The 17,864-nt window shown below is 50.4% G+C and overlaps 3 protein-coding genes and 7 non-coding genes across 10 annotated transcripts in view; 5 read left to right on the forward strand and 5 right to left on the reverse strand.

Annotated features, from left to right (window-relative positions):
• The first annotated feature begins 245 nt into the window (after positions 1-245).
• On the forward strand, positions 246-3,340 carry ATP5PD (ATP synthase peripheral stalk subunit d). The gene is made up of 6 exons (XM_085304551.1): positions 246-342; positions 769-900; positions 1,566-1,662; positions 2,525-2,596; positions 2,940-3,002; positions 3,137-3,340. Exons 2-6 carry the CDS (start codon positions 779-781, stop codon positions 3,266-3,268), a joined length of 486 nt encoding a protein of 161 aa, XP_085160677.1. The 5' UTR covers positions 246-342; positions 769-778; the 3' UTR covers positions 3,269-3,340.
• A 1,047-nt stretch (positions 3,341-4,387) lies between these two features.
• LOC146596000 (5-hydroxytryptamine receptor 3A-like) lies at positions 4,388-9,052 on the reverse strand. Its single transcript, XM_085304771.1, has 9 exons — positions 8,995-9,052; positions 8,663-8,823; positions 8,060-8,104; positions 7,854-7,963; positions 6,990-7,159; positions 6,120-6,280; positions 5,147-5,357; positions 4,792-4,902; positions 4,388-4,629 (listed from the first exon to the last, which is right to left on the reverse strand). The coding sequence occupies exons 1-9, from the start codon at positions 9,050-9,052 to the stop codon at positions 4,388-4,390; spliced, it is 1,269 nt and encodes a 422-aa protein (XP_085160897.1).
• A 1,580-nt stretch (positions 9,053-10,632) lies between these two features.
• Positions 10,633-10,705, forward strand: TRNAR-UCG (transfer RNA arginine (anticodon UCG)). Its single transcript has one exon. It is a non-coding gene; the product is annotated as a tRNA-Arg (tRNA).
• A 403-nt stretch (positions 10,706-11,108) lies between these two features.
• On the forward strand, positions 11,109-11,181 carry TRNAR-CCU (transfer RNA arginine (anticodon CCU)). The gene has a single exon. It is a non-coding gene; the product is annotated as a tRNA-Arg (tRNA).
• An 884-nt stretch (positions 11,182-12,065) lies between these two features.
• TRNAR-UCG (transfer RNA arginine (anticodon UCG)) lies at positions 12,066-12,138 on the reverse strand. Its single transcript has one exon. It is a non-coding gene; the product is annotated as a tRNA-Arg (tRNA).
• An 853-nt stretch (positions 12,139-12,991) lies between these two features.
• On the forward strand, positions 12,992-13,064 carry TRNAR-UCG (transfer RNA arginine (anticodon UCG)). The gene has a single exon. It is a non-coding gene; the product is annotated as a tRNA-Arg (tRNA).
• A 481-nt stretch (positions 13,065-13,545) lies between these two features.
• Positions 13,546-13,618, reverse strand: TRNAR-CCU (transfer RNA arginine (anticodon CCU)). Its single transcript has one exon. It is a non-coding gene; the product is annotated as a tRNA-Arg (tRNA).
• Positions 13,619-14,176: 558 nt separating this feature from the next.
• TRNAR-CCU (transfer RNA arginine (anticodon CCU)) lies at positions 14,177-14,249 on the forward strand. The gene has a single exon. It is a non-coding gene; the product is annotated as a tRNA-Arg (tRNA).
• An 849-nt stretch (positions 14,250-15,098) lies between these two features.
• On the reverse strand, positions 15,099-15,171 carry TRNAR-UCU (transfer RNA arginine (anticodon UCU)). Its single transcript has one exon. It is a non-coding gene; the product is annotated as a tRNA-Arg (tRNA).
• A 655-nt stretch (positions 15,172-15,826) lies between these two features.
• MRPL58 (mitochondrial ribosomal protein L58) overlaps positions 15,827-17,864 on the reverse strand; it is a 2,634-nt gene continuing 596 nt past the window's right edge. The window contains exons 2-6 of the mRNA XM_085304815.1: positions 17,760-17,796; positions 17,423-17,482; positions 16,903-16,985; positions 16,626-16,795; positions 15,827-16,049 (exon numbers count right to left, since the gene is read on the reverse strand). Of these exons, the coding sequence (XP_085160941.1) occupies positions 15,965-16,049; positions 16,626-16,795; positions 16,903-16,985; positions 17,423-17,482; positions 17,760-17,796 (435 nt within the window). The 3' untranslated portion in view covers positions 15,827-15,964. The remainder of the gene's footprint in view (positions 16,050-16,625; positions 16,796-16,902; positions 16,986-17,422; positions 17,483-17,759; positions 17,797-17,864) is intronic.

The following is a 17,864-nucleotide window of genomic DNA, read 5'->3' on the forward strand; positions in this document are numbered from 1 at the left end:
CCGGCGCCGCGAGCGCTTCCGGGGCAGCAACGGCGGCGGGGCGGGGCCGCCGCCCTCGCGCTAAGAGCAGCGGCAGCGGTGACAGAGCGGCCGGCCGAGGGGCGGGCAGCAACCTCCGGGGAGCGGAGCTGCCCAGCAGCCGCGGCCCTGCGGTGTTGCGGCGCGGCGGAGGGGAAAGAACCGGCGGGAGCACAGCGCCGCGCTGTACTTCCGGGGGGCGGTGGGGCGGAAGAAGGGAAGAGAAGCCTTCTGGGGGGGGCTGCCCTCTGATTGGTCGGTGCGGGCGGGACTTCCGGCGGCCTCGCGTCAGCCCCAGGGCGACGGCAGTGGCGGTCAGTGAAGGTGAGTGGCCGGGCCGGGCCGGGCCGGGCCGGGCCCGGCTGTAGGGCCGGTGAGGGGGATCCGGGCTGGGGGGAGCGCGCCCTAGGACCTGGGGAGCCGGGGGGGCGCTCAGGCCGTCGGGCTGGATGGGCCATAGGGCCGATGAGGGCATGTGGGGTGGGAGGGTCGTGGGGCCTGTGGGGGCCTGATGTGGGGAAGAGGATCTGAGGCCCTGGTGCAGTCCAGTTCTCGGGAACATTGCCCCTGTGTCCCACTGCCCCGGCCTGTTCCCCTGGGGTGGCCTGGCAGGGCCCAGATTGGTGCCCGTAAGGCAGTTTTGTTCTCTTGGCACAGTGAGGTGGGAAGCAGCGGGAGCTGCTGTCTGCGCTCTGCAGTTATCAGCACGCACTGCCTGGCGTAACCGACCTGGTTTGATCTCCCTTTCAGCGGGGACATCATGGCAGGCCGCAGAGCTGCTATCAAGGCCGTTGACTGGGCAGCCTTCTCAGAGAGGGTGCCCTCGAACCAGAGAGCCATGTTCAACGCCCTGAAAACTCGCAGCGACGCGCTCTCGGCTCGGTGAGCATCTGCCTGTGTATGCAGTGGTTCAACCCTTCAGCTGAAGTGTTTAACTTTTGCAGTACTGGCTTGAGCTGGTGCCAGTAATTGTAGTGCTGCAAAACTGTTCTGAAAGTTGTTAAAACAGGTCACTTCCAAGACAGGGTTTTTGTGGCAGATCTTCTTTACTTCTGCAGAGTAAAGTAATTACTGCAATGTGAAAAAGCAGTTCTGCGAAATCGAGTTGCTTTGATATGTCAGAAAAAGCTTTTAGAAAGCTTTGTTGGTCTGTCGAAAAGTGTGCAAATTGATGAGTCTTCTGGAATGTGTGATCCAAATTTTGGTGGCTATTACCGTTAATGTTGTTGGTTGTCTCTAATTCAGTTCTCTGAAAACTGCCTGATCCTTTCTTATAAAGCTACATTGAGAGATGCTGCAGTCATTGGTGATTGGAAGTGGAGCAGAGCTGTAGCCTGAATTCTTCTTGTCTGTATTAAAAAAAATATTTCAAGGACAGAGGAATTTACAGAATCGGTTCATCAGTTCTTGTTAATGAGGGATCTAAAGAGATTTACAGTTAAACCTACTAGACTCTGTTGATGCTCTGGAGAGTAACTGTGGCACAGAGTGAAAGATAGCTCCAGAATATTACTTCTAGAGCTGGTGGTGACTGCTGTCCTTTATAGGTTGGCCTCCCTGCCAGAGAAACCCCCGACTATTGACTGGGCTTATTACAAGGCTACTGTTGCTAAAGCTGGCATGGTGGATGAGTTTCAGAAGAAGGTGAGTATCTTCCTCAGCTGTTATTTCTCTCGTTAGCATAGAATATATTTGATATTGAGCAGACAACCCTAGAATGAGTTTTTGTTTGCTTTTGGTGAGCAGTTGCTCCTGCTTTACATTCTGCAGATTTGTGTAGCTAACCTTGAGAAGGTTGTTTAGGACCATCCTTCAGGGTGAATCCTGTGGCACTGTATAGCAGGAAAGCTGATGAAGCAAAACGTTGTAAATTCTGTTGGCTGTGAGAGTGAATTCAGGAACTGTGTATCTTGAAACAAGCATTTAAAGTATTTGTCCAATGCATTGAATGGGAGAAGGTCACGAATATGGCTCTGCACACCATGGAGTATGGAAAGCTAACTGATACCCACAGGGGTTGCCATCCTCTATATAAACAGGAGTTGAAAAAAATGAGCAAGGCTTTTGCTGAAGGTCACGTGGTGCCATTGGCAGGATGAGAATTGGCTGCTGCAAAGCTGAAAGGATCCACTGACCTCTGATGGATGTGGGGACTTGTGTTAGGGTAAATAAGTCTGTGATGTGATAAATTTTTAATATCAGGCTTTCTTGCTTCCTTGTGATACTGTGCTTTGCTCTCTGGAACGCTGCAGTTAATGTGTGGTAGCATGTGTCTTGGTGATGGTTTGTAGAGGCAGATGAATTGCTGAGAGCTTGAAGTGTTGCTACTTGTGAGATACACACTTGAGCTACAGTGATCAGGTTGAGGAAGCCTAGTAGCTTACATGGTTGTAAGCATATCCTAGGAAGGAAGAAATGCTACTTTACTGCTAAGGAAAATGTCTCTGATTGTGAAGGATTATTTCAATAAAGCAAACTGCTTGGAAATTTCTCTTTCAATTTATAGTTCAGTGCACTAAAGGTTCCCGAGCCAGTGGATACACAAACTGCCAAAATTGATGCCCAAGAACAGGAAGCTGTAAGTGTTGAAACTGTTTCCTAATGCTGGGGTTGTCTTTGACTTCTGTGAAGATGGGAAGAACTGAGTGGGAATGTGTTTTCTGTATGTGCATCTGCTTTTGGGAGGCAGGGCAGTCTGAGGCAGAGCATGACTGATATTTGTACATGTCACTGGCTTTTGGCTAAGCAACAAGATCTGCACTTGGAAAGTTTTGGCTATTTGTGATTTGATCAAGTTTCTGCCCACTTCTCTAGTATAATGATACCAAATTGATGCAAACTCAAAATAAGGAGTGGCAGGTTCACTGCAGCTCACTATCTTTACCATAAGCATGTTCACCATGGCCTCTGTTTCCTTGCAGGCAAAGAGCACCGCTGAGTATGTGCAGGCTTCCAAAGCTCGTATTGCCCAGTATGAGCAGGAGGTAAGTCTGGACTTTACTCCAAGAATATTCTCTTTAACTCGGCTTGGCAAAGACCTTGTTCTTACTTGTGTGTGTTTTACTCTTTCTTGCTGACAACTGGCTTATAACATGTTTGTCTCTGCTCCTATTTCAAGCTTCAGAAGCTCAGGAACATGATTCCATTTGAACAGATGACATTTGAAGACTTGAATGAAGCCTTCCCTGAAACCAAACTGGACAAGGAGAAGTACCCATACTGGCCACACAAACCAATTGCTGATCTGTAAAATTGTCTGGATGCGATTTATCTAATGACTGCCAGATTCTAGAATCTTTTAAATAAAGTGCTTTCCCTCCTGTCTGATGGGTTGGATATTAGCCACGGGATTGCAAGGTTTTGAGAAACATGGAACAATATGTATATTTATAGACATGCAAAGAATCTGCTTTTCTTGGTCTGTCTGCTTTTCTTTTCTTTTTCTTTTGAGCTTACTTTTGCAGATCCTAGCTAACTCAGCAATAAACCTGAGTCCCACTGCATTTTCTGTAATGCACATAAATGATCTGTTCACCTCTGTAACCACACAGTACAGGGGATGTAGTTACTCTGCATCTGCAGGTGACCAAGTTATTCAGAAGATGGTCTTGCACTGCTGGGGTGTTTTTAGTAGTGATCTGCTACACAGTGGTAGATAAAGTTACAGTAGTTTTACAAGCAGTGGTGTAGGGCTTGTGGGTGGATTAGGTGCAAACAATTGCAAAATGAGTTCTTCATCTGAAAGGTCACCATATAAATGCTACAAACACCAGTTGAAGGAATTGAGAGGTCTTGAACTGTGTGGGTTCTGAAGTTTTATTTACTTATTTATTAAAAATCCCAAGTATTACCCCTTTAATCCTGATGATCTTCTTACTCTCAGTTCTGGACTTTGAATGATGTAGATCTCACTAAACTCATAGAAGCAACAGGACAAACTCTTCAGACTTGCATCTATTTATTTATTTATTTCAAATAGGTGGAATTCTTAAACACCTTTCCCAAAAACTGAAATGTTTCCATACAAGAAGAACTGCCTTAACTCCCTTTTCTGATTGCCATAAGGGACAGGTAGTCATGTTTGTGGTAAGAATTCCTGTCAGACAGAATGAAGGTATTTCCCCCCAATTCCTCCATTCTTTCATTCAAATACCTTGTGAGCCCATAAACGCTTTAATAAGAGTGTGTATAGTTTTGCTGAACTAGAGTACAAAGCAGTTACCCTGCAGGTCCTATGGCCTATTTTTGTTAATTTAGGTGACTGTAATAACTACAGCTCTATGAACCAAGCAGGAAAAAAAATTGCAGTGGAGGGAATAGAAGCAGTAAGATAGAGGCCAGCTGAATGAGCAGGGCAGAGGGCCGGTCTCTAACTGCTCCATTTTATAAAAACGATACTGAAAAATAACAATGACAAGATGAAGTGACCGTAGAGAAGCACCTTCTCCAGAACCGGCAGAACTGGGTCCGGCTCCCGCGGTGCACACCAGTGCCTGGTTTGTCGCCCTTTTTCTTGGGTCTTGGGAAGGTTAAGCAGTTCTGTGCATTCCTTTTCAAAGTACTTTGTGGTCTGGTTGCTGATGTTTTTCACTGCCAGCTCAGTGCGTGCATCTGCAGACAGCAAATTTAAAGATAGCGGGATTAGGAGATGAGTACCAAGACCGATATTATTTGGGGCACTGGTTGCCCTAAGGAAACCTGCCCTTAGGGGGAACCTGCCATAAAGTGCAGGTAACCTTGTCTATTTGTTTAAGAGATTATTAGTTGTTTTACCTTTCTGGAAGCTTCTGGGAACCTTGCCTAAGTTGTGCTGATGATATAGCAGGAGAAGGGTGTCTAACACAGCCATGATCATTAGCAGGAAGGTGCCTAGGAAAAATACCACTGCAAAACAATATGAAAGCAAAGAAAGCAATTGATGATTGGTATAATTTTCTTTTAATCTATAGAATTATCTGTGCTCAGTTGCCAGATGGTGGAGGAAGAAATCTGTGTTTCCAGCAAGCTGATAGAACTTAGCTATTCATGACTTCGGTGTTTGTGAATGTCTCGCAAATGCCCTACAGCCTTCCTTAAAGTTGGTATCTGAGTTAACATCAGTTATTTTTTGTTCAGTAAAGACGAGTACCTATCACGGGGGGGTTGTTGGAGGAAGTTGGAAGGATGTTGTTAAGAATCACGGCCAGCATGGAACTACCGAGGATGATGGCAATCTGGAAATTGACTTTTTCCTCGAGAGAGCTGGGTCCGAACAGCACGGCCATATCCAGCAGGTAGAGGGCACACGTCGGGAGGATCAGGTTCAGAACGTACAGAATGGATTGTCTCTCCATGGAAATCTGTGAAAGAAGATGGGCAAGATTTAGGTAAGCAAAACACAACGTACCGACTTGGGTGAATGCGGATGTGCTATAGTGCCTGGGACATCTCTATCAGCTCAACGCCTTGAGATAAGCCTTCTTTCCCCACGTCCTCTAGAAAGGCCCTCAGAGTTGCTTCAAGACCTGCTCTGTTTCTGTGTTGCAGCCTGAAAGAAATAAGTCTGTGTTGTTGGCTCCCTCCTCTTGCTCCTTGGCAGGGTAGGACAGCAGACTGCTGCCTGCTAGCCCCCACCTCTCTTTTATTTTTATTTTTTTTATGAGGATGTTTTGATGAAGAATTAAATGTTTGAGATATTTGACTGCCTGGGCAAGAATGGAGCATAGAGCAGCCGGTGAGTCTGAGAGGTTCTGGACACCTCAGTTTCACGGTATGGGGGCACCAAGCCAGACACATCCTGGATTTACTGTGTAGCAGCACCCTGAATACTCTACCACACTATTTCTAAACGTGGCTCTGAAGTATACGTGCTCTCAACTGTCTGATCCCTTCTCAAGTACCTGCTGGTGAGATTATTTAGATATTTCAGACTCCCAATACTCTTTGGAGGTGTTACTTAGTCTTGTGAGACTAAGGACAAAATGTCCCTTGTATTTAAAAAAATCAACTGTCATTTTCAGGCAATGTTCTCTAATTTTTTCTTTCTTTCTTTCTTTTTCCTTTTTTTTTTCTTTTTTTTTYTTTTCAAATCAGCTCAATATAACATCAAAGTGCTGCTGTACCATATAGGTTATCACAGAAAATCGTGTATCATCCATCCCTTCTTCATATTCGATGACGCTCAGGTTGGTAAACTTCCATTCTCCATCAGTCAGGAAGTAAGTCTGGCTGATTTCCTTCATTTCTGCTGACGTCCGTTTCTGCTTCATGATAAGGTCCGTTACTGCTTGGGAAGATTGGGGAGAAGGAGAGATATTGCAACAATTCAGTTATTTCCTCTCTCTTTTCCCTCTGAACCTGAGGTGCCTGTAGATGGGGAAAGGCAATGGTTCTTGCACTGCTGGGGTTCACTTCACACCTTATCAGAGAGAAATTTAGAAGGACTCCAGTGAAGGCACTTGGCTGGGACCTCTAGGCTGTGGATGAGAGGGAGCCCCTCGTGAATTAAAAGACAGTTATCCGTTGTGAATAGGAGCTGGAGGTTTTCATGTCACCTTTGCTTATTTTTCAGCCCTTTTTGGGAGGAGTAACTCTGATGGGTAGATTTGGCTCCCTGATATTCTGTCCTTAATTTCCTCTAGTTTTCATGGGTTTTGGGTATGTTTAAAGATCAGTTCTGCAAAGTCATATGTGAACAAGTGCTCTTGTTGCAACAAACTTATCTAGTCACTTGGTAAGGCAGAGCAGTACCAGGAGGAAGGCTTGCTAGGGAGCAGCCCAGATGCTTCCAGCGACATTGCTGGTAGAGGTGCCAAAGTGGCATGACTCTGTTCCAGCTCATTTGCCCTGATGCCACGCAACCTCAGCCTCCCTAACTGATTGCAAGCACGTGGTGCTGCTGAGGAACCCAGGCAGTAACCAGGGTTCATCTCATTTATGCCTCCTCCTGCAAATACAACCCCGTTGTGATAAAACCTAGCTTGCCACCATACCTGGATAGAGAAATGAAGCCACGCTTACGTTGCAAGTCTGGGTGTCAAATGGAAACCTGAGGATCTTCAAGCTGCACGTGATGGTAACCTGTAAGGGCAGGGCTGCGCTGAAGCCACCATCATGCGTGACAACCAGGTACTCCAGTTTGTTCGACTTCTGTTCGCTGACTCTAGAGGAATCAAGGGGTCAAAAGCATCGTAACTTCAAGATGCTGCAATCGGCAAAAGCTTGGCCTGTAAGCGTCCCATTGGGGCAGCTCTGCACGGTCACTGAGCCGCGAGGCATCGCAGGAGGGTGGCAAGGGGAGGAGGTGCGGGGCTTGGAGGAGGGCTGGTGAGTACCTCTGCACTAAGGTTTGCAGTAACTGAATCAGCACAGCTCACACGCAGGGCAGCTGCTTTCCTCCCTCTGCACCTCCTATGGAAACTCCTTGCTCTCCCCTTTCCTTCCCACTCTTGCCTGTGGCAAAGGCTCGTGGCTTGGCTCTTTGCTGTGCAGGCCTTTCCTTCCTTCCCCTCCGCACCCAAAGAGCCAGCGGCTGCTCCCAACCCTCTGTTAGATCCAGAACAGTTCATTCTGCGCCTTAAAAAAATGCTAAGGGTAATTTCATTCCACTACGCTGCTGCTCTCTGCTTCCTCGGCTTTCGCTGTAGCCCAGATGTGGCATTTCTGGAGATGTTATCACATTACAAAACCACAAAGTGCTTTGTCTAAACTGCAGTCCCTGTTACTGCAAGTTACAGTTAGCCTGTGGGAATAGCCTTTAATTGAATGAATTTGTCCCATTTCCTGCAATACCACCAATGGTTTGCATCCGTGGCGTTCCTCTTAAGCGAGCGGATAACAATGAAATGTGAACCTACTCTTCTAAAATGAAGAGTGGGGGAGACCAGTACGTATCCAGTGGCAGAACAACTTTGGAAATGTTACAGAAATCCTGTGGGTTCCAATTCACTAAAGTGTTTGTCCACTCCTGGGGGAAGAAATTGCAGGAGAGAAGTGAGTGCTGGGCTCGGCGCCAGCGATCGTGCTCATCGTCAGAGGACAGAAACGCTTTCAAGGAACCTACCAAGTTCAACACGAAGTAAAAAGTAGCAGTCTGGAGCTTTTCAGCCTAAAGAAAAGAAACAAAATGGAAGATATTTAGCTGATTTCCTTAGGTGAACGCAATGCAGAGCTCGGAAGCTGTCACTGCTCGGTGGACAGCACAGATTGTAGAAACGGCTCGGGGGGAGACCTGGAGATCTTGGTGCTATGACTGAACAGGAAAATGGGAGCACAGGAACCAAGAGTTTGAAAAAAACAGATGTTCATTAACATTTTCAGGCCAGTACCCTGAGATCCTGCCTGAATTGCTCAGTTCAGTCTTGGTTTATGGCTATTTCTGGGACCCAGAAGGACTCGGTACCGCGTTCCTAGAGCCTGGTGTAAAACGGGCTGCTTGTCTGGGCCTGGTTCTGAGCTTTTTCCTAGGAGTTAGTCGGGGAAAATATTCTAGACCCTCCAAAAATGCTTGCAAACAGCGGAAGGCTGGTGAGGAAACGACGGGGGCTGATTCTCGTGCGCGTGGCCTCGTGTGACTTGGACCCTCTGGGAAAACCAGCAGCTCCAATCTAGCAACTGCGCAGAGCTTTCTCTTCTAAAGACGCGGCAGCGGTTTTTGCCTCCTTACCACAGAGAGAATAGCGATCAGCATGAAATCCGTCTTCACTTCCAGAGGCTCCTTCCAGTTTCTCTTTGGCAGCACATGTGCATTCAGCTTGTCCAAAGAGGAAATGTTCAGGTGCTTGATAACATCGTAGTAGGTACAAACGTACCCGGGAGCAACCCCTACTAGAATAAAAGGCACCTAATGAGAAAGGACTAGCCTGTGGGAGAGACAGGTATTAGCAGAGAAAGGATATGGAGCTGTGGATGTGAAAATGATGATTAGCACAGGAAAATCCCATTTCACATAGGCAAGAACAGAATTCGTCAAAGTTTTTCTAAAGCTCTTGCACTTACCTGTCCCAAGAGAAAGGGTGAGGATAGCTAGAAAAGCTCGCTGCATCTTCTCCTGCATCTGACTAAGAGTACAAGTGGTGCTGTATGTCTTATAGACAGTTTCTAAGACACGTCATTTGTTACATAGATGGTTATTTGATATTTTTTAATGAGGGATGGAAATTTTCTAAACAAAAGCTAGAGTCATTATGTATTAACTTGCATTGGAAGAAGAATTTGCTAATGGTTTGATGCACTCAGCTGGCTCTCGGTAGCAGCCTTTTGTTGTGGTAAGATAGAAATAATGTCATTAAAAAACTTCCAACAATTTGAGGGAGAGGAAAAGAAAGCTCCACAAAGAAAAAGCCAGGAGCCAGAGCCACTCCAGAGCAAATCTTGTCTCATTTATAAGGTTGAGAGCCTGCTGCAGCGGCATGCTGGGCTCCCGGGGAGGCGAAGGAGAGGCCACTTTCCTTCCAGGTACTTAAAGTGATGGTTTCCTTAGGAGGGAATGGCTCCAACTCATGTGTACTTGGAAAGTCCCATCCTGATGGGACACTGAGTGTTGTGTCTGAGACACGCAGTGGAGGAGCAGTGGGAAGCTCATGGGGCATGGGGAAATTGGGGATGACCTGTGTGATGGGGCTAGAGGGCTGTGTTGGTTGTAGGAACTGGAGGGTGACAGCTTTACTGGAGGTGGGACAACAGCGGCCCCACAGAGTGGGGGGCCAAGAGGTTGCTTGGCCTCCAGAAATCTCTTAGGCTTGACAGCAGCTGGTGAGATGTGTGTGGACCGGGCTGTAATTCTGTGGATTTGTCACATTGCTCTTTGAACCTCTGTAAATTTTTGGTATCTGTAGCAAGGTCCTCAGCTGCATCGTACCTGTGTCTCTCCCATCGCAGTGCACCCTGGGGTGCTTTCAGTGGATTTCAGTCCCCCCTGCCCCCATGCAATGAGAAACAGGACAGGTGTTCCCTGTTTGTCTTCTCCACGGTCCCCTGGTCTTGTCCATCACCCCTCTCTGCAGGGGACCCCTGACCCTCCCCAGCTTCCATGGTCTGAGATGCAACTCCCTCCTGGCTTCCTGGCACTATGCACACACCGCTGCCCAGGAGTCGAGGCTCTCTGATAGCTGCGGGTTCATCTTGAAAATACAAACCCAGCCAGGCAGCCCCTGTGCCACAGCTGCGGCTTAGGGAGAAGAGTAGCCAAGAAGAGAGGAGGGGGGATGCTGAATTTGGGTGGTGCTTGCAGGGCCAGACAAGGAGACAAGATGACCTAGATGCTCAGAGAAAGCCCCCCCTTGCAAAGCATCCTCCTTCTGCCTCTACCTCTGCAAAGCACCTGAGCCCTGGTCCCCTGGGACCAGCAATTGCAGCTGGCAAGACTTGATTTCCCCAGAGCCACCCAGCTGCAGCAGTGGACAGTCCTTTCCTGGCCACACCGTCTCAGATTCTCACTTTTCATCCCACCGTGGCCCCAGCAAGTCTGGTGCTGCCGCGCTCATGCCTGAGCCGAGCAGCTGGTGTCTGGGGGAGCAGGGATGGGACTGGGGACCTGGGAAGGGGGGGGTGGGCTGGGGTCTCTGATGGGGGGAACCCAGGCAGGTGCAAGTGATGCTGCGGTTCAGCAGCATCGGCAGAAGATGCAGCAGGAGCGACCGCGTGGCCTAATGGATAAGGCGTCTGACTTCGGATCAGAAGATTGAGGGTTCGAGTCCCTTCGTGGTCGGCTGATTTTTTACTATTATTATTATTATTGTTGTTGTTTTCAGTGCCCCTCCCCTCCTTATGTGCTTTGCGCCTCTTTCTCTTTGAGGACAGGTTTCCCCATGGTTTCCCTTTTCAGGGAGCTCGAAGCAATGAAAGGCAGTTTCCAAGTCTTTGTTTCTGCAAGAGAGAGAGCGTCACCGTCACCGTGCCGGGACTGGCGACAAGGACGGGAGGAGCGCCGGCGCGTGGAGGGGCGCTGAGGCGAAGATGGCACGAGGTAGGAAGCGCTGCATGTGCATGGTTTTAAGTGCGTTTGTGGGTTTTTTGGTGTCCCTGCAGCATGGCTCTCTCACACTGCTGCTGTTCAAAGGGACCCTGGATTTGGGGCCGTTTCCCAGCAATGCAAACACCTTTCCCATGTAGCCCCAGTGGCCTAATGGATAAGGCACTGGCCTCCTAAGCCAGGGATTGTGGGTTCGAGTCCCATCTGGGGTGAGGGTGCCTTTTGTGCGTGCCCTTTCGTCCCGCACTTGCTCCCCTCGTTTTAGTGCCACAAGCAGTGCTCCGAGCCCGTTCGGACCGCACGGAGTTGGCTGTGTTCAGCCCCTCGGGCAGGAAGGGATCGCTGCTCCCCAAGGACAGGGGCCGATCAAGGAGCCTAACGCCAGGGGAGAGCCTGGAAACGCACCCGAGCGGCCGGAGAGCCAGATCGGAGCAGAGCCGCTAGAGACGGAAAGCTTGCAGAAAGCTGGGGGAAGACGGGGCCGCGGCGGGCTCCTCCTCGGGAGGAAGGAAAGCGAAGAGGAGGAGCTGCAAACCGCCCCAAGCCCGGCAGGCCAGGCGGTCACACGCATGGTTTAAGCTGCAGCCAGGCTGAAGGGGAAGGGTGGGATTACTTTTTTTGCAAAACAACTTTTTTTTTGCTATTCCTCATGAGTTTGGATGACTCTTGGGAGCTTTTCTGCAGATGCCTCTCTTGGCTTCCCCCGTGCAGTGTTTTCTCTGCGTGTCCTGGAGATGCTATTGCACCTGCTGGGATGTCCCCGCCGCGGCAGCACGAGGGGCTGGCGCTGGTTCACGGCGCGGCAGCGTGCAGGGCGGCCGCGGTGCCCCGCAATCCCTCGCGCGCGGCGGCCGCCGCTGCTTTGCGGCCCGGCGAGGGGTGACCGGGGCTTCTTGCTCTGCTTGCCCGGGCGCGGGGAAGAGAACAACCCCAGCAGGGACGAGGCCTAACTCAGCAGCGCGGCGAGGCGTTCGCGGGGCGGCCCCATCCCTGGGGATGGCGAGAGCGGGCCGTGGTGCTGCAGGGAGCTGTCTCAGGTCTCCTGCCCCCCTCCCTGGGTGGCTGTTCTGCAGGCCCAGGGTTAAAACGAGCCGCCCAACCACGAAGGGACTCGAACCCTCAATCTTCTGATCCGAAGTCAGACGCCTTATCCATTAGGCCACGTGGTCACTGCGGTGCTGCAGGCTTAGTGCCGCGCCTGCCACTAGCCTCACCTGTTAATTAAACATAATCGCTCTTCTTAATTTAAATCCCTGAGATTTCTGCGGGTTGGCGGGTGCCAAGGAGCGAGCCCAGCAGGTACAAACTTAACATGTCCACAGGGCACAAGAGCTGCTTGCAGAAACTGGTTTCTCCTCACTCCTTCCCTGCACAGCAACGCTGTCGTCGCCATTGGGCCACATGTCGTGGATGAGGACGTTCCCCATGTAATATATCTGCCAAATGCTAGGGAAAGACGCAACGGGTGCAGCCGAGGTGGCTCTAACCCAGGAATCAATGTGTCCCCAAAGGCTCTCGCAGCTGAGGAGGAAATTAAAAATCTCTACCATGCCCTGGCGCTGCCTTTGCAGAAACACTTTGTTTTTTAAGGCTGGATGAGATGCATGGATTTGGGGTAAAGGGTGTGAGGATGGTGTAAGAGGTGTTATTGACAGGGAACAGGCGGGAAGCAGGAGTCCCTCCGGCCCTGGGGTGTTTGTCCCAACAGGGGCGCAGCCGTGCCGGAGCTGGTGCCCGTTGCTGGTGGCTCGTATGAAGCCGGCGGAGACTCGCGGGTCGCTGCCGTGGCCTGCGGTGCACCTGCACAGCGCCGTCCCCACCAGCGCACGCGGGTGCGGGGGGGGGGGTCTGCGGCGCCGTGCTAGCTGCCCAGTCCATTGGGCAGCGGGACCCCTCGCCCTGGCTGCCTATGCCGGGCGATGCTGGAGGACTCTGAGCACAGGGGTGCACAGGGACTTGGCCAGCAGGGCCAGCGGGACCCCTGGGCCGGCATGCCACGGTCCCCAGAGCAGGGGTATGGGGGACCACGTGGCCTAATGGATAAGGCGTCTGACTTCGGATCAGAAGATTGAGGGTTCGAGTCCCTTCGTGGTTGTTTTTAACCCAGGTGGACTCTCAGGAGCTATTTCATTACCACCTGCTGATCGCTGGGGTGACAGTAACACCCCAAGGGGTGAGAAAATACCCCTTGAGCGAGTGGGGCAAAATGGGAGGAAGACCTCCTTCCTTGCAGGGAACCGGCTTGGGATGCAATCCCCGCTCCCCTTGGGGTGGGATTTGTGTCCCCTCTTTGCTCCCCAGGGCAGAAGCAGCAGCCCACCAAACTCTGCAGATCGCCCCCGCCGCCGGAGGGATGCGAACCGGCGACCTGCGGCGCCACGGGCGGGCGCTCTGCCCGCTGCGCCACGCGGCCTGCGGCCGGGGGCGGGCTCGGCGCGGGGCGGGGAGCAGCGCGGCGGCGGATAAAAGCGCGGATCCCCCCGCCCCGGGAAGCGCTGCACGACGAGCCGGGGAAGGCGGAAAGGGGAGGAAAAGGCGGTTCCGGCGCGGACCCGGAGAGGGAAGAAAATACCGGTCACCCCAGGTGGGACTCGAACCCACAATCCCTGGCTTAGGAGGCCAGTGCCTTATCCATTAGGCCACTGGGGCCGCGCACGGAGCACCTTCTCCCGGTGCCCTCGCGCGCACCCCGGCGTCGCCCCTGGCAGTTTGTCCCGTGGGAGAGGTCGCTGCGGGGGCGCCGACGGCAAAACGCCGCCGCTCCCCGGGCAGAGCCCCGGTAGAGGCAGCGGCGAGCAGGGCGGTTTCTTGCAGCAAAACGCCCCGCTCGGTCGGCGGGGGGGCTCGAACCGGGGAGTCCCGCGCCGCGGGCCGGCGCCCTGCTCGCTGCGCCACGCGGCCGCCGGCCCGCGCCGGGTGCGGCAGGGCTGCGCCGCGGCCCCTTGCAGCGGGCTGCGGCGCCTCCGCTCGCTCCCTGCGGGCTGTGTCGGCTGGGAGCGGGGCCGGGGCCCCGCGGGACCATCGGGGAGAGCAGGAGCGCCGCCTGGGGAGGGAGGTGCTGCCTCTCGCCTTGTGCCGGGCGCAGAAGGGACGTGTGCGTGGCCGGTGCCCAGGCCCTCGATGAGCAACCGGGGAAACAATCTTCCCTGTGGTTCCCTTTGGCTATCAGAGAGTTAAGTGCCGGTGCCAGAAATAGCTCTTCGTGGAGCCCCAGTGGCCTAATGGATAAGGCACTGGCCTCCTAAGCCAGGGATTGTGGGTTCGAGTCCCATCTGGGGTGACCCTTTTCTTTGGGGGACACAAGGCAGTTCTCCCGCACAGTTTACCCCCCAGGCCAGGCGCTGGATGGGATGAAACAACGGACATCATGGGAAGCCTGCCGCTTTCCGAGCCTTTACCACGCTGGGGAACAGCATTGCTTGCCCTGATGCGTGCCAAATGCGTACCGATCCTGCCTGGTTTTCCTTTTCCGGGTCCTTGGCAGGGAAGGGCTCAGCGTGCACCATCCGTCACTGCAGCCTGGGAGCCGCAGGTGCTGATCGAGGCCCCCCCTGCCCCGGTTCACAGCCCTGGCAGGCTGCAGGGGCTGGTCTGAATGAGAAGTGTGTTTCCAGGTGAGCAAACAAGCACGATCTCATCTTGGAAGAAGTTTATGGAATCTGAAAAACATTCAGTTCCTCCAAAAGCATGTTTGATTTTTCAGCCCCTTGAATCCTGGTGACTTTTCTTGCTGTGACTAAAGCCTTTCAAGTCACAGCTGGTTTCACTTTTTCACTCTCCCTCCCTCTCACACCTTTTTTGGGTACAAATTCTGGTATCGTTCACCAGCTAGCAGGGACAGGGATGGTTTTTCTGGAGGGAGGTTTGGAGGCTTCGGGAGTAGCAGGCTCAGAGGATGTGCATCCCTGCAGCAGCCCATTTTGGGGGTGATATGGGACTGAGCCCCCCCCTACTTCTTGCAGGTGTAAGTCTTGACCATGAATGTGTGAGGGGAAAACTCAAGCTCCCCCCCCCCCCTTCCAAAGGAGCACCTGGATACCTGATTACACCCTGAGAAAGCTAATTAAACTCAAGGAATCAGTACAAGTGGCCCTTATTTGTTCTTCTTTAAAAGAGTCATGATTCTCTTCACCCCAGGTGGGACTCGAACCCACAATCCCTGGCTTAGAAGGCCAGTGCCTTATCCATTAGGCCACTGGGGCACTCTGGCAAAATGAAAAAATGTCTAATTTCAGGAACTTTGTATGAGATTTTCCCCAATGAAATGCTCTGGTATTGGTGAAATCTTGCTTACTGTAAACAGGATGCTATATGCTGCTACTCTATTCCAATTAAATCGGGTTCACTAATTTAAATCGGGTTCACTAATGAGGGACTCTTGAAGCTTGTAAGACTTAGTCTAGAGGTTTTTATGATGCTCCATCTCAAGAGTTGGAAACCTCTTACACTTACAGAATGATCTGTCTTCAAGCTTGCTAACAGATCTGGCTGCATAAGTAATTGTCTCCAGCAACGTTCCTACCATGGCTGTACACTTATTTAATGAAATGATGCATTGTTTTTGCTAGGAAAAGTTGACTTACTAACATGTAAGAAAACTGCTTGAAGTAGTGAATAGTAAATTTGCTGCTTAGATATGTAGTTAGGCTGTTTTTATTCTTCCCCCTTTTCTTGTGAATCTAGTGCCTCCTGTTTGTTCAGCAGCAGAGGTACTCTCATAAGAAATAGCAGGTTAGGTGAAGGACACAAATTTGCCACCAAGCTGGCTGACAAACTTGAATATTTGGTTTCCCTAAAACATGAACAATAATTTTTTTGAAAAATAACTATTGAACAGGCGGTTTATGTATCACTAGGTTCAAAAAGAGATGTTGAATATTTTTATTTACATTTTTAGACCAGCTTCATTTAATGCAACTCATGAGTATCATCTGTTGTTGCCAACATTGCATCTTCCAAAAGATGGTATGCCAAGGACTTCTATCTCTGCAATTCTCAGTCAAAGTCTGCTCTCCTGCTCTGTTTTATATTTGAGTGTATCTTTTTCTGTCGTAGTCGTTCACGGTTCATTTTTTCCACTCTACAACAAAACAAAAAGATTCTTTAGCGTGCACAGAAAACCTTTAAGTGTCCAACTGTTTGTGAACACAGCTATTGTAAAGATGCAATGGGCTGAAAAATGTCCATAGACAGAATAATGCGCTCCCTGCTCTTAGGACGTTAGATAAGAAAACAGTTAATACAGACCTACACAGCCAGATGGATGTACACAAATCTTACTTCAGCCTCCTTCAGTCAAAAATGAAATGACATCATCACCCACGGAGAATAGACCAGTGATTTGTGTGTGTGTGTGTGTGTGTGTGGCTTTTGTTGGTTTTTCTTTGGGGGGCTTGGGGAGAGAGTGGACCAAGTAGATGAATAGCTACTACCAAATGCCATTAAAATCCTTCCTGATGGAATGAACAGTTCTTGTCTGTGATGCGCTATTTTAACCACGAGACCCCACTGCTGCATTTGTAGAGCTGCGTCTAGAGCGACAGTAGAAGCCCTTTCTCCTCAGTGAAGGTGATCGTTCAGGCAGGCTGCAAACTAAATCATGTAACATGATAATCTGAATCCCTCTGAAATTAAAGGCTGTTTCAGTTAAAGATACCTGGCTATGAGCTTCTGGGCAGTCTCCTTAGTCACCACCTTGGGTTTCTCAGTAGCTTCTGTAACCATGACTCTAATTTTTTCTAAACAAATCGCCAAATTCTTCATTTGGTAGCGACTCTCTTCAGAGTTCACAATCAGCTCACCAGCTCGGTTTATCTTATTTCTGTGCTAAGAAAGGAAAAGTATGAGGTGAATACTAAAACCTAGTTATGCTTGTCACGTTCTGGCTAAAAGTGTGACATTTAAACAGTGGCTCGAAGAAAGAGGGTAGTTACCATCAATGCCATTTTTTGTCTCACATCTTCTGGAATCCAGTCTGCTGATGCCAGATGAAACCTAACTTCTGCCTTCGTATTCACTGAGTGGGGATGAAAAAAGACTTTATTTCAATGTATTGGCTCATATTGCTAAGTTTTATGAGATAACTGAACCTGCTCACAGCTGACTTTGAATATATAATGATTCCAGCATCAATTTCTCAAAGAATCACAACTTCTCTTGCTACACTTTTACACACTGCTCTAAAAGAAAAGCTTAATTTTTATGGAGACCTTGCATGGTATTTGCCTTTCTATGCTTCCACTAGTCTTGTACATTGTGAGGCCTTTAAATTTGTGCTAAAATGTTTTAAGGAACATGGGAGTAATGATGATAATGGAAAAATTAACAACAGGCACAAAAGTGCTCTTTAAGTTCTAGTTTTTAATATTTTACCACAAAATACCAGAGGAACAACTTTTACACTTGGAAAAAGATTGAGATTTTTCCTTAAAAGTCAGAGAACATCTTTCGTACCTTTATTAACATTCTGGCCGCCAGGACCACTGCTCCGGCAATAGGATATAGTCAGTCGATCTGAAAAACAAGGATAGCCACGCGTTGATCTGGAGAAACAACCCTGCGGTGGTTTTTACAGAGAAAAGGCAGAGAAAAGAGGTGATGCCAGATGATGCATGCAAGACTGAAGGAAGCCTGTTTGCCCGAGCCTGTTGGTTTTAATTACCCTTTGGCCCTGCTCTTTGGGTATCTCGCAGCGTCACCCTCCTCCCGGCAGGTAACCTGGGACAAATCCCAGCCTGGGATCCCCCCCCCACCCCCCCGAGGCGGGATCCGCTTCGGAGCTGAGACTCACCCACGGGAACGTCGAGGGCCGCTGGCTCGGTCTCGCCCTAGGAAAGGCAGATGGCGGCGTGGCCGCGTCAGGCCGGCAGCGGGGCGCAGGGGTCGCCACGGAGCC

This window comes from Rhea americana, unplaced genomic scaffold, assembly GCF_003343005.1.
Source record: "Rhea americana isolate MKP2758 unplaced genomic scaffold, rheAme1 scaffold_21, whole genome shotgun sequence".
In the NCBI taxonomy this organism is placed as follows: Eukaryota; Metazoa; Chordata; class Aves; order Rheiformes; family Rheidae; genus Rhea; species Rhea americana.